Source organism: Cupressus sempervirens, chromosome 5 (assembly GCF_028749045.1).
Source record: "Cupressus sempervirens isolate cs-2001-9-10 chromosome 5, ASM2874904v1, whole genome shotgun sequence".
NCBI lineage: Eukaryota > Viridiplantae > Streptophyta > Pinopsida > Cupressales > Cupressaceae > Cupressus > Cupressus sempervirens.
This window is the reverse complement of record NC_143122.1, coordinates 502,166,135-502,181,663: the sequence shown is the minus strand read 5'-3', so window position 1 is coordinate 502,181,663 and position 15,529 is coordinate 502,166,135. Positions and strand designations below refer to the sequence as shown.

The 15,529-nt window shown below is 33.8% G+C and overlaps 1 protein-coding gene across 2 annotated transcripts in view; it reads right to left on the bottom strand.

Annotated features, from left to right (window-relative positions):
- LOC149556917 (tail-anchored protein insertion receptor WRB-like protein) overlaps window positions 1–8,620 on the bottom strand; it is a 142,022-nt gene extending 133,402 nt beyond the window's left edge. For both annotated transcript variants that reach the window (XM_089831545.1, XM_089831546.1), the window contains exon 1: window positions 8,249–8,620. In XM_089831545.1, coding sequence (XP_089687671.1) covers window positions 8,249–8,350 — 102 coding nt within the window. In that variant the 5' untranslated portion in view covers window positions 8,351–8,620. The remainder of the gene's footprint in view (window positions 1–8,248) is intronic.
- Window positions 8,621–15,529: the final 6,909 nt, after the last annotated feature.

Sequence of the window (15,529 nt, the reverse complement as noted above, 5' to 3'; positions counted from 1 at the left end):
CATACGGTTGCTTATTTAATAAATCCTAAAAGCAAGTATGGGCTATATTTTAGTGTAATGCTTGTAATTCAATAGGATTATCGGACAGTTGCAAATTATAAGAGAGATTAGGTGCCCGAAATGGATGTGTCCATTCACCTACGCACCTTTTCAAAGTTTATAAATATATGATCAATTCATGCAACAAAGGACTATATATATATACCCACACATATACAATTTTCAAAGACTCTCGGCATACCAAGCGTTATACTATTATGTGATATATTACTCTTTTAGCAAAAATTGGGTGATTGAACTAAGCTGGTGAATTCAGTGGCATTGACAAAATATTTTTACATGTCTGGAAATAAATTGCAAAGAATTGAGCACGAAATTTGAGTGTCTTCATTGCATTTAGTTTCCCACATATCAGTAAAGAACTTTTATTTTTATTTGTAAAGTTTCAGAGTTCAAATATTTTACAATTCTGTCCTTTATGATCAATTTGTATTTTTATAAGTAATATGATGCCAGATAAGTGGATTGGATTAGCAATAGCTTGTCAAACTTGATAATCACGAATATTGTGAAATACTGAACTGTTTCCATATTTGTGTATATTTTGTCTCTTTATGAGTTAAAACTATAGACTAGTTGGAGAATGCATAAATATAGCTAATTTGTCGCATCTTGGAAATTAAGTTACTTATAGTTTGATTCATTATATTTCATAAAGTCATACGGTGCAATTTGTAATATTGACTCTATTACTCCCTCTTTTAAATTCCGACATTGGTCATTAAGTTGCCTATAATCTCCTAATTCATATGCTAGCAAACATTCCTTATCTATCAATTGAGAGCTAATATATTCACTTGTCTTCTCCATTACATTATTTCATTTAAAACAATCTCACGTTTTAATTAATCGTTAACTTTATTCCTTTTCTAGCGTTTACAAGTTTAAAGTAATCACATTTCAAAGTTATCACTCAAGATTATACTTATTTGAGCAATCTAGAAGTTTCCTAATCCTCTTGCCATTTTGGGAGGCTCTTGTTGCATTTAATCTATCTGCTTTATATAATCTTGGATTCAAGTGATTCAGGATCAGGTGCACCCGCCTTGGCCTTGCAGAGCCAGAAGTGCAGAAGACTCAAATCGAATTGATCGGTCTTGTCAAGTTGGCCATAGCCAGTTGGATATCCCAGCATCAAGTTGTCAGGGCTCGTAGGATTCCAATCAGCGGTTTTGGGAACCAACACCAAGGACTGACAATTGCATTGGTAGTGGGAGCATGGGAGGAGATTGATGTAGTAACAACTTCTATTGGTTCAGATGAGCCATTTGTTGAGGTGCTTAGTAGCAGTACCTCAATTGTTGATGTGTATGTAGATGATAGCACACATGATGTTACTTGTCATGAGGTGAGCGATGTTGATATAGTTCCATTTCACAATGCGAATTATGGATCAAAGAACTTACATGGGAGCCAAGGTATTTGGAGACATCAAGTGACCAGGCAGTTAAGGCGAGTGATAGTCAAATTGCTACATCCCTAGAGCAATATGATGTTTCTTGTAAGATGTTAGCCATATTTGGGTGGGGTGCTCCTGTGTCAGATGAGCACAGTGGTAGTGACATTTCCCTAATAGAGATCCATTCACTACAAGAAGCTATGAGAATCATGAAATGTAATTACTTACAGTTATTAGTTGATAGGGACTACCTTCTCAAGAGGGGTTGAAATTGTTACAATGTCCTTTTGGGAAGGACAGAGGAGGTAATTGAGCTCACTCATGAGCTTCACGTGACTTATGAGATATTGCAGAGCACCCAATTGGCTCTTCAAAAGTCGCAGCGTTAGTTGGATATTAACTCCAAAAATAGTACCCTTATGCCAATGTCTTGAAATTTCAGCAATTTTGGATCAACATGGGATCAATCAAAGGTTGTGGGCAACCTACAACCTAACTGAACCTCCGGATTCTAGGTCAGTTTCTATATGATTGATTCTAATGATTTCACCTATCTAAAGAAAATTGTAAAACTTGGATGGAAAAGGGATAAAGAAAGAGACTCGTAATGAAAAAGCTTTAAAGTGCAGAAACATAAGGCGAATCACCATTTGATATGACTATAACAAACATCTTTCCAAGCACAATTTGACAACTTGCAGCATTTTAAACAGATACAATTCCTGATTATGCACTTCACAGATAAGTATTTTAGAGGAAATTCAGAACCTAAAAAAATTTAAAGGAATTAATCACAATTAATATCTTCAAAAACACTTGATATAACCCCTAACTTGTGCAAACGACTTCAAAATATAAAAGATGTAGAATGAGACATGATTTTAAGGTTTTTGATAAGAAACACAAGAAAATGACATCAATCACTACTATGGCATACAAGTATAACTCCAGAAATAGATCCAAAATAAGTTGCATAAACTGACAGAGTCTCTGAAAATGCATGCTACAAATCCGATACAGTAGGATGATAGACACAATGCCTGAAATGACAAAAGGTCCTCCTTCCAAAACTGAACCCTCTCTCTCATAGTTGTAAGAGAAGTATATATCAAAATCTAACTCAACCACCTTCCCCTAAAATCAGAAACTATGAGGGTCGGATCTCAGAAAAAACCTCTAAAAAGGACTCTCGTGACTTCAAAAAGACGCCAAATGTCTGACAAACTTTGTCTCTACCATGTGTCTATGATGACAACTCTAAGAGAACTCCAAAATCTCCAAAAAACACTCCTAAAATGACTCAAATGGAGGCAAGAGACTCTGCTGATGAAGCCATTGCATGTTGCCTCTATGCTAATGGCCTTCCTTTCAACCTAGTAAGATCACCATATTGGAAGCAAATGGTAACAGCTATCAAAGAAGCACTAGATGATTACACAAGTCCTGGGTATGAAAAGATGCGTACCACACTCTTGCAAAAGGAGAGAGTTTCTATAGAGAAAGCACTTCAACCCATTAGAAATGCTTGAAAAACTTCAAGTGTGACAATTGTGTCTAAGTTGGAAAGATACAAGAAACGGGCCATTGATTAATCTAATGGCAATGTCCCTCAAAGCGGCAATGTTTCTAAGGCAATTGATTGTCAAGGGGAGGTGAAGGATTCACAATTCATCTCTAATATTCTCATTGAGGCCATAGATATGGTGGGTAGTAAGAATGTGGTCTAGGTTGTTACAAACAAAGCCAAAAATTGCAGGAGTTGGTGCTTTGGTTGAGGGTCGATGTGACCATATTTTTTGGACACCATGCATTATACACTCTCTCAACTTGATCATGCAATAGATTGGCACTCGAATAGATTGGGTGAAGCAAATATACAAAGAGGGAGAGGACTTACAAATGTTTGTGACTAACCACAACATGTCACAATCCATTTTTAGAAAATACTCAAAATTGGAATTGTTGAAGGTAAATTAATTTTTTGTAATTATTAAACTTTCATGGATTTGTAATCTAGTTAATATTTATAATTTTATCATCAATTGACATATTTTTAACTTGCTTAGGTTGTTGAGACCCGTTTTGCATCTCATACTATTGTTATGAGATGACTTCTCAAGGTGCAAGATGCTTTGAGCCAAATGATCATTTGTCCTCAATGAGGTATGTGGAAGGCCTCAAATACAGAAAGAGCCCTAAAGATTAGGGGTATGATCTTGGATGATAGTTGGTGGGCTTGTGTGCAATATGTATTGGATATCACCGAGCCAATCATGACTATGCTTCGCTTTGCCGATACATATACACCTTGCTTGGGGGATGTGTATGATGACAGGGACACCATGGTTGAGAAGGTCAAACATTGCATACAAGCACATGAGAGTGACCCTACAGAATGTCAAGCCTTATGCAGTAAAGTGGAAGCAATAATTCTTCATTGTTAGGAGAAGATGACTACACCATTGCACCTCCTTGCATATACTTTATCTCTGAGGTATTATAGCAAAGCGGTACTTTCTATGTCGGATAGAATTGCACCATATGTTGATAAAGGGGTTGCTAATGGGTGCTCCAAAGCTTTTGCAAGAATCTTCCAAGCTGATGAGATGCATGAAAAGATAAGGCTAGAGTTTGGCTTATTTGCTTCCGGAGCAAGGCTTACTCCATTTGCAATTAAGGACCAAAATAAAATGGAAGCAATCACATGGTGGTACATGTATGATCAGCCATACAAGCATCTACAACCTCTTGCAATCAAAATCCTCTCACAAGTAAGTTTTGGTTTTTGTTTTTAGATTACAACTTGTATTCTACAATCTAGTATTTTGCATCTGTCATATTGCCATTTGTTTTTCATTTGTATGTTTAGAAATTAATTTTGTGAACACAATGCACGTTGCAAGTTGTTCTACTACTGAAAGGAATTGGAGTACATGATGAATGAATACATGGATGGGGTGGCCAAACTTTGGGATGTATTCCCTTGGTGTGCAAACTTGGATGCAACACTTCATGATCTTACTACCATTCAGTGAAGCACAAACGATTGGGGTCAAAGAAAGCTGAGGACTTGGTCTACATTCATACCAACTTGTGTCTTTTGTCATGTAAGGATGATGAATACATGGATGGGGCGGCCAAACTTTGGGATGTATTCCCTTGGTGTACAAATTTGGATGCAACACTTCATGATCTTACTACGATGATGGATGATGTTGATGATAGGTCCATGACACATGGTGCATCTAGTGCAAGCGGAACCATTCTTGGTTCAAATAATATGGACCTTGCAGCGGTTGGAGATGAGAAGGATCTAGATTTTTTTGGGAATCCTTATGATTTTGATTAGTGAACATTGAATCATGAACTATGTTTTTTATTTTTGTAGTTTGGGCATGGAGTCTAGAACATGAATATTTGTTCCTATGAAGTTTTAATTTGAACTTTGAGCTATTTAATTGACATATGAAATATCTTGAATCTTGATCAATGGTGAAGGGTATCATATGATACTATCAAATGAAGTTTGTTTGTATAGTTCTAGGTTTCTAACCCTAAGTTCTTGTATTTATAAGTTTCTTAAATTCTTTGCACATATATATAGACATTTCCAAACGCATTTGTGCCAAAAAAAGAAAAAATAATCTTGTGTCCCATATGCACTTCCCTCATCCACTTCCAATTTTGCATCTGAATTGGTAACTTGGGATTTATATGAATTAAGTTGTGAATTTTAACTGATTGGCCTTTGGCATTACAATTTTGGCAGTGGTTGTGTGCGAAATTTGGGTGGCTTTGTGCGTCAATCAAGACCACAAATAAACCAAGATAGTTTATGTGGAAATTTGTGGATTATTTCACCCTCAATCCTTATCTAGGAATCGTGAAAGGAAATGAACAAAAGAATCTTCCAAGGAAAAGGCATAGACATCCTTTCACTGTTAAATAGAATATAATCTATAGTAGTTGAAACGATGAATTCACAAATCTAGCTCAACATTCTTCCCCAAAGTTCTAACTAGCTGGGATGATCTTATGTTTAAAAATTGGTTTGGACCAATGTTCCATGGGGACGCATCCCCTATGACTTTGGGATCATACTCATGCCAAGTATGAAACAAGGAGAAGCAGGGATGGATTTTTGATGTCCCTAAAGCCATCCCCTTTTTGCCAAATTAGGAAACATCATTGAAACAGCATTTTTTTATTGTAGGAAACTTGGGGACAGCCAGTAGTGTCAGGATCAGCTTTGTTGTCCCCCAGCCGTCCCCGAAACTTTTGGCCATCCCCTTTTTTCCAGCCAATTGGGTAAAGGCAAAACACCCCAAAAAAAAATATGTTGTTCGTGTGGGCCCCTAGTCTTAAAGACATTATAAAAATATGCAAACCATATTTGGTCCATTAAAATGCTAAAACACTAACTCTTCTACTAAAATTTAGATTTGACATACTTGCTAAGAGGAGGAAAAAAACATAGAGTAGCAACATCAATGAGGAAAGATTCAATTTTGTATTTACTACTTACTATTTTAGTTGGACTTCTCTTTATTTCATCTTGATTTCATGTATGATACTTGGAGTCTTTAGGCATTTTGATTTTTGCTATATCTCAATGTCATATTGTTATAATGGAAGTACTTAGTATTTGTCATTTGATAATTTTCCATGTATTGATCTTCTAAAATGTCTATGGTGAATGGTTTATCAATGTTATGATATGCATATTTCAATTATGTCTCTATATATAAAACAATCCCCTATGTTTATAATCTTTGTCCCCTAAGGTCCCATCCCCTAACTTTTGGCTTTGATCCATACCCGTACCGGGAACATGTCCCCATCCCCTAAAACGTCCTCGTCCCAAAAACTCCATGGAGCATAGGTTTGGACTCATTGTCCCTAAGTTATAGGTAAAGGAGGGAAAGAAAGCTCTAGGGAAAGAGAAAGTTGTAGATGATCACCACCAGCATATTGTTGGTACAAGTTAAACATCGATGGGTCTCTAGAGGAAACCCTAGTCCATCGAGTGTTGGATGCATCATTCACTCCAGCAACAAAGAGATTATAGCAAGAATAGCACAACCTCTACTTGAGGATACCAATAATATGGCATTATTCAAAGCCTTACTAGAAGGAATATCCCTATAGTTATAATTGAAGTTTCCAAAAATAGAAATTGAAGGGGAATCAATGATTGTGATAAATGCAGTAAGATCCAAGTCCACCCTGAATTGGAGACCGCAATCTTTGTTGAAAGTGGTGTTATCTTTGATTAACAAATTTGAGCTGGTTACAATTAACCACATCTACAAAGAAGGGAATAGTTTAGAAGATGGTTTAGCCAAGATGGGGGCGGATAGCAATCATCTCAAACAGACACTTGGAGGTAGGAAGGAAGGTTAGAAGTTTTAAAAGTTCAATAAGATCAGGATAATCAACAGAACACACTGCCTCATTGTACTATATTGTTGAAAAAAGGTTAAGTAAACAGAAAACTTGAGAACTGGGGCAGGGTTTATCAAAATCTCCTTAGTGAAGAATGAGGTAGAAGACAAAATAGCGATCGAAGGTGCAGAGATAGTGGAAAACAGCAAGCAGAAGTGGAAGATGTGGATAGAATGTAGGAAATAGCAGAGCTCGAGCAGGATACAAAGGACAAGTCAAGGGATGCTGAGAAAGTAAAGGCAGAGAAGGATGACTCCTACAGACTGAACCCTCAGCAATTCAAGTCAGAAAAAGGATCTCTGTCTTCCTCAGACTAAGGAGTAACTGATAAAAATTTCTATACTCTGTTAGGTCTAGGTTTTTGTAAAAGTTTTCTTCTAGCTTCTACTGTATTATCTCTCAGTGGAACAAGTTTCAGGTTAGTGGAGTCACCTTGTTTCTTAGGAGGCTCTTCCTCAGTTAGAGTATGTTTTTCTTTCTTCTTGGTTTTCTTCCTACAGCTTTGTAGATTTAAATTATGTTGTTTTCTTAGCACATTTTAATCCGAAACTTTCGGCTTCAGCCCCTTATTCATCAAAAAAAAAAGAAAAAAGCTGTGAATTTTTTAGTCAATCTACGTTGACCCGACCCATCCATTGTGTCAAAGGGCTGAAGTAACTTGGAGTAACTCAAAATTACCAGAGGTTGCCAATTCCAGTACTGCTCCATCTCAAATGTTACTAAACATGGAGTCTCCACCACAATCAATCCCTATTAACTTGCAACCCCATTTGCCCACTGTCGTGGTTGTCATATTGCCTACTGTGTTCTTGGATTTCCTTATTTCGAAGTGTTTTACTTCTTCCAGAGTAAAGGAGGATTTTCAGATGCCGTAGTGAAGAAGCAAATATTACGTGAAATGAGCCAGTTCTCGATAAAAAGGTTTAGATTGAATCAAAAAAAAACTTGCGGCAATCGCTAAGCGTGGTAGAGGCAGCCCATCTCTTATACATCATGTATGTAGCAATATCACCTGATCTCAAACTGGACCGTCCATTAAAAACAAAAGGCTGGCATCTTTTAATCACATACTGATTCCATTGTGGGACAAAAGTTTCAATCTAATATGTACCCAACTTCAAAATCAATGGAGACATGCATTTCAAAGAATAAAATTCATCCTTTCTTAGACATAATGGAAAACTTTCCTCGCATTATATAATCAGCTTGGTTGAGCGGGGCATCCGTAAACTCCAGATTGTTACCGTCAAATTCGTATGTCAATTCCAATAAATTACAGTTCTTTTATCGACTATATTTTGACGTGCACCTGTGCAATTCATTATATTTTGGAAAGAGACGTACCTTTTTCATGTGAAAAAAACGGTTGCAGACAACATTCAAAACGAAAATTGCCGCAAAAATAAATGGCGCTGCGGGCGCCTGAACATGCTTCAAATCATCCATTTCAACCGCACTCCCGCCGAACAGTAACGGAGATGAAGACAAAATCGCCCCTTCTTGCCAGAGACGTCGTATGTTTCCTTTGTTCACTCTGCTTCAAGATCAGAAATTCCCCATGCAGTTAGCGAAATGTGGAGAAGCCAGGCACCGGTAAAGAGTCTCACGCTCTGCCAGTTTTTTCCCGGGTACCAATTAAAGCTTTGACTGTCCGTTTTCCTCTTTTTGCCGTCTTCGCAACATCGTCGATGGCATACTATTGCTTAGGGGTGTGGTCGTATGAGGGGGCTGCATGGTCAATTTTTATATAGCAAAAAAAAAAAAAAATAAGAGTTTGCTTTTAAGATTAATAGGAATTTTTTCCTTAAAATGACCCTATTTTTTAGAGTGCAGATTAGAGTGGGTGGAAAAGGTGGGGGCTAGAAATTGCCTCATATTTTAGGCTTTTCTTCTACTAATTATCAATCGCATAACAATTTCTATTTTTTATTAATAATTTTTTTAAACATTTTTATTTATTTAGTAAGAGAATTGAATATGTTACATAAAAAATTCATAAGACCACCCGCTTCTATGGGGCTTAATTTTTTTAAGTATAAAGTCCACTACACAATCAATGGGATCTGTCCCTTTAAAATAATCCTAAAATTTTGAAAATCATCAACTGATTTTTTTTAGGAAGCCCCCCTCCATGGAACCTCACTCTTGAGTTAGGATTTCATGAAGGGACTTAAGCTTCTATTTTCAAAAAAGAAGGGGTATCATGAAGAATGGAAAAAAATGCTACATGACATAAAATTAGCTCCACCAGCTTTTAAATATATTTCTAAAATTGACATTTTGGAGTTTAAATTTTTAAGAACAAGGCCACCATGCTTAAAATATTCCAAAAAATTCAGCAATTACTCATTTTTTTAAGAATGAGACCCCACCCTTAAGGTAGGTTCCCATGTAAAAAAAATTAGGTGCAATTTGTGGAGCTAGTGGCCCCATGATCATCAAATTTTGTAGGTTATTTTTTAGCAGCCATCACAAATAGTATGTGTAAACAAAAATATTAATAATATTTTTTGTAGATAATATTTAAAGAAAAAATAAGAAGCAAATTAAAAAGGAGGGAAATCAATATGGAGATCCAAGTGTGATTTTTTGTTGATTCTTTTCAATAAGCATTGCTCTTATTTGAGCTCCTCCTTGTTTTCATGCTTATTTTTCATTTTTAAGAGTTGATTGTTGCATTCAAATAGCAAAAGATTTCAAATTATCTTTTGTGTTAATTAAGAAACTAGCATGGAGACACTTTATTCTTATTATTAAGCACAAAAGAGACTTTAGCAGTGGCATAGGGACATGGGGTTAAGGTTTGGAATTTGATAGTAACAGTGATCATTTTTAACTTTTATATTGTATATTTTTAAAAATTATTTAACAAGTAGTCTATATTTTTATAAATTTTAAATATGATACTTAAAATTTTTATTAATTAGCATTTGCATCTAAAAGGGGTGCAATAGTTATGCTGATTGGGATATATAAAACTTGCAGTTTATTATTCACATTTTTGTAATTTTTAATCTATTTTTTATAATATTTCTTAGTTCATGGTATTGGGCTTTTTCGTCTATCTATCTCGACATCATTTTGTCTTAAATGAACACAAAATAGTTTATATTTCATGATGGAGTTGAAACTCTTACTTTATAGGTGTTTAAAGTTTCAACTTGATAGCTTGAATAATTTAGCTTTTTGTGCTAGGTTAACCAATTTGTTTCTCTTTGGATATTGCCTTGTGTGTTTCTTATCTATGCTCTAAGTGTCTTTAGTTGTTGTCTAGTTCATAGTCTCTTGTCTTACCTTTTGGTGTCATCTTTGCCTCTAAGCTCAGCTTTTTTTTGTTTCATCTACTCATACAACTCCTTGTTTCCTTTACCTCTTAGGTCCCATGTTATTGTATCTTGGTAGATCTTGTTCTTAGCTTAAGACCTTGATAGTTTTTATCATATTTTTCATGATTTTCTATAGTTTGTGCAGTCTATGTTTTAGTGGGCTTGATAGTATTAAGCAAACATTATTTCCTAAATTTGGATTTTGGTGCCTTAACGTGCTATCATTGTTATGGTTTAACACATTTTAGAGCTAGCTGCTTAAAGGTTCTTTGGCCTCTTTGTCTAAATCTAGGTGGATATTGTCCTCTAGTTTCATTTGACTATGGTTTTGTTTAAGGTTAGGTGCTTAATGGATTAATTTTAATAGAGAATCCCACAATTAGTTTGCTCAGGAAAAATGAAGTTACTCAAAATTTAGGAATTGAGAGCTTAAACTATTTTAGAAGTAAGCTTCGTTATAAATTAAACTAAGAAGATTATCCTAACAAATTAATCAAAGGATCTCATAGAGACTGTATTCCAATGGTCTTTCTTTCAAGCATGTAAAGATTAGGATCAAATTAGCCAGACTAAGAAATACATCATAATATCATTAACATATAATCATAATGATTAAATGGCTACAGGGCACCAAACGTCTCAAGAAAATTAAAACTCTTTTGAGCGAACTTAAAGACCCACCCAATGCTTTACATATTTTTAACAACCTTTATCAATGCTTCTATATAGACGCCCATATGTTGACTTTTCTACTAGAGGGTAGGTTTAAAAGAAGGTTCCTTATCGTTTTTAGATATATTAATCACTTATGAAGAGAAAGAACTTAAAATTCTACTTTGATGAATAAAATCTTTAAAAATCAAAAAGAAACTTCTTAGAATAAGGACAGCGGGGAAAGTATCTTCAAAATATATTAGTTTAATATTGTTAATCTCTTTTAAGCTTTAATAAGTTTGCCCTCAATTATGTGGTTTCTACAAACTAACGATTGATCTTAGCCAAAATCAAGAAATGCAGGTTCATAATCATTGAGTACAAAAATTCCTATTAGGCTTCAAGTACATGGAAATGAGTGAAGCTAGAAATCTCAAAGTAAGCAATGCATATAAGATCATATGCAAGAATAGTGTGTTAATTTGGCATAAGAAAAAGCTGTATAAACTATTGATTGTAAGGGAAGGAATGCCTTCTCAAAGTCCCTTAGTTATAAAGGGACAATCGTATATAGTACACACAACATTTTCTTCCCCGTTCTTTTTCCTCCGATGTTTGCGTTTGAATGTGGGCAAAATATATTGATGTAAAATTAAAAATTTTAATAAAATATCGACAATTGCCTTTTAACAACAAAAAAACATCTTACTTCATTTTAAAATATTGTTCATTGCAAAATATTCATTAATTAAAAATAAATTATAAGTATTATTACTATTTATATTTAAAACTAAGTTTTGATAAAAATAGAAAGATACTAGTCTATACATTAGTTTTAAAAAATTAAGGACAATTAAATACTATAAAGAATAATAAAAGAAATTAAATATTATAGAGAAGAATAAGAAAGAGAAAAATTCAAAATTTAAATAGTTTTGGGAGTTGTTGTTGGGGCATGCAATGGAAACTCTAGGGGTGTTTGTTGTGGCATCAAGGCTGCTCAAATAGACTCCCACAAGGCGATATATTTCATTGGTAGAACCAAATTAGGAATCTTCAAATTCAGGGATTTCTATATTGGAATGTGCACTTAAATTTTATCGATATGACTTGCACAACTTGTAAATTTGGAGGAGGAGGTTGGGAAGCATCTTGGATTGCAAAGATATGAGACCCATAATCAACCACAACATAGTCTTGTTGGATTATATGTCTGCAACTAAGATTACTAGACTGAGATTGCTTAAAGGGTAAGAAAGGCTAGAATGTTTCCTCTAATATGTTGGGGTACAATCCCATTGAACAATTATGTGGAATGCTCCTATCTATCCTAAATGGATTTATAATCAACTGTTCTTCTTAGATTATTTGTGTCAAACATAAAATTGTATTATTATGCTTGAAATATATTAGCATTTCGACTACAAATATTTTGATATATGTTGTGTTATATTAAAAAGAATTAAAAAAATGTTGCTAAATGTTTTTCTAATATTAAAAATAAATAAAGAAATTAAAAATAATAATAATACATAACAATGTTTTTATAATCAATTGATTTCCTTATGTGCTCAAGGATAGGAAAACACAATATGGGTCTATCCATGTCAAACAATAAGTTAGGTCATGAAAGTATCTCTTTACTCCATTCTTTCCAGCATGATTGAAGATATCCTAATTCAAATCTATTCATGACAATTATTTATAAATCCAAATGATCTACTCATTCAAAGTCCAAAGCATGGATCTGCTCATATAATATCAGTGCCTTTCCATAGGCAAGGTCATGTCTTTCCCTGCATCTAGCTCAACATGTGATTGGGCATCCAAGGCATTCCTATCACAGTTCTACTCGACCCTTCAATCGCCCTTTCTTTGTGATTCACAACCAAACAAACCCACAAATCCCTTGGGATCAATTTAAGGGTCATAGAATTGTTTGAGCTTGAGGAAGAGGAGTTAAAACTGATAAAGTCACAGACCAACGAGATCCAGATATAATGAGAGAGAAGTTTGTAAGGTCCATCGAAGTGATTCTACAAGCACTAGATTGTTCACCAGTTTGCATCATCAGAGACATTATGGTGGTGTGGGCAGTAATATTATGCAACAAGTTAATTATTCCATCAAATTCATCATCGTCATTGTTGAACAAAGTGATTTGTGATGAATAAGCTTTAACATGAAAAATTTGTTACCTATTTGTGCCCACAATAAAAGGTAAAACTCCAACTATTGTTGGGTTGGCAAAAAGTGCATGCAGTTTGAAAAGCATTCAAACAACTTTTTTGGCACCATTCCAAACTTTCCTAACAACTTTTACTATACCATTTTTCATTGGCTAGGTAAGACATCTTACATTCTTATCAATGTTCCAAATATAATGGTCTATCAACTAATTATGAATTTAGAAACTTATTTTTATATATTTCAAATTATTAATAATCATGAATTTAAAAACTTTATTTTATATTATTTTCAAAATAAAATATTTGAATTATAGAAATTTATTTAGTAAATTACATATATAACTAATTTAAATATGTATGTGTGTGTGTGTGTGTGTGTGTGTGTGTGTGTGTGTGTGTATAATTTTACAATCTTTTTAAATTTTATTATAAATAATTTATTTATTTTATTGATAAGATGCTAAAGCCAAGGTTAACTATTATTATTTGTTGTGATTAATTATTTTTATTATTAGTTAAGCTTGAGCAGATTCGAACCTGAGACCTCCTAATTAAGAGGCTTACAATTTACCGATGTGTTCTACGCTCTTGTCTTAAATTAAATATTTATTACATTTGATATGTATGACTAATTAAAGTGATAAATTGTTTAAATTTTAAAAATAATAGTATTTTTAAACTTGAAAAATGATAATCAATATTTTTCTCAAAACATTAAATCAAAGGCATAAAATAACCAAACTGTCATACAAAATTCATATAACAGGTAGGGGTGACCACTAAATTCAAAGCTTCCTACCACCTCTATCATTTTGCTATGCCTAATACACCAAAAGATATTCATATGAAAAATAATGACATACACCTCTTGGTATATATATAGTATGTATCCCATAACCGCGTCTAGAAAATAGAGAGATGGATGGTTGAATGGTTGACATACGTACAGATTGTATAGTTAAGAAAATTTTGACTCGTGGGAAATTAGGTAAAAAGTGACAGAAAAGTTATTTTGAAATGTGGTGGAAATAAATAAGATGTGAAATGCCACAACTAGCCATTCATTTTGTATTATCGAGCTATAGGGGAAAACAAGCAGCCAACTATGAGAAACAAAGATGACTAGTTGCAAGTTTTACTACCATGTGCAAATTTGTCAATTTCATCACTAATGATATAGAATGTTAGGATTATATTGAAAGAGTTGTTTTTCTTGGATTGTGTTTTGTGTTGTCCTCTTTTGACTCAAATATGTGATCCAAGGGGGTCTGTGATGAGCATAAAAATAATAGCTCTGTGTAAGAAGTTTGAAGAACAAAAATGTAACTTATTATCATTAAGAAAGTGACTATATGATGACTAAAATACTTATGTCTATCTTATTTTATGCTCATGTTAGGTTAGCATTGATGAGTCTCTCTTTGTTGCACTCTTATAATGATCTATTCAAGTAACTGAAAGTCAATGATAGAGTTAATGATTCCAATCAGTTATTATTGAAGCTCTTGCAGTTCCATTGATCAATTGATAATTGGTGTTAAAAGCTCATTGATACATGGTCACTCCAAGAGGCCACTTGATGATAATTGTTTTGTTGTTTGAAAATAACCAAGTTAGTTTTGTTTGAACTTTAGTAAACATTACTTGACTAGCAAGAAAGCATTTTAATTTGAATTCAAAATATGTATATATAATCATGTAGATGGTCTTTTAGAAGCTAGCTCGTAAGGAATACCATAGGATTTATTTTGTTTCATTCTCAGAAGTTATAATTTTGAAACCTTGTTTTATGTCCTTATAGGGACCAATTTTAATGCAAGCATCAAGTGATCTGAATTATGTTGAGATCCACACCGAAGAAAGAAAAGGGCTTGCTCAACCAAAGGGAGGTGATCCTTTGAATTTGTTTCAAGTACTTTCATTCTCATGTCATGAAAATTACTTATTTGATTAAATCTAGTAGTTGACTGTATGTTCAATTGATTTTATTTTTGATGCATTGTCAAAATGTACTTTCATGTCCACAAGCTAAAGTAGTAAGCAATTGATTAAATCATTTGTTTATATTCTTATCGTTTTAAATTCATACAATAAAATAGTCATTTTTGCAAGCATCTTAGTTCATTTATTTTAAATGTTTTAGTTTCTTAAATTAAGGTAGAACTCCACAATGAAACTTGTTGATTATGTTAAATGTTCTCCATACTTTTTACTTTGAAAACCATATTAGTTGTTAGATGTTTTGAAAAATGGAGTTTGGTAAAGATAAGTCAAGAAACCATAGAAACAGAACTCATTTGTTCTATTTATATATAATAAAGAGATCAACTCTAAAGACTCCTTGAGGGGACCAATCTACTAAATTAGTCACTATTTTAGTGCAAAACTCCCAAACTAGTATTATTCCTTATTGCAGATAGCCTTTGGACACTTCTGATTTGACATTGATATATTGG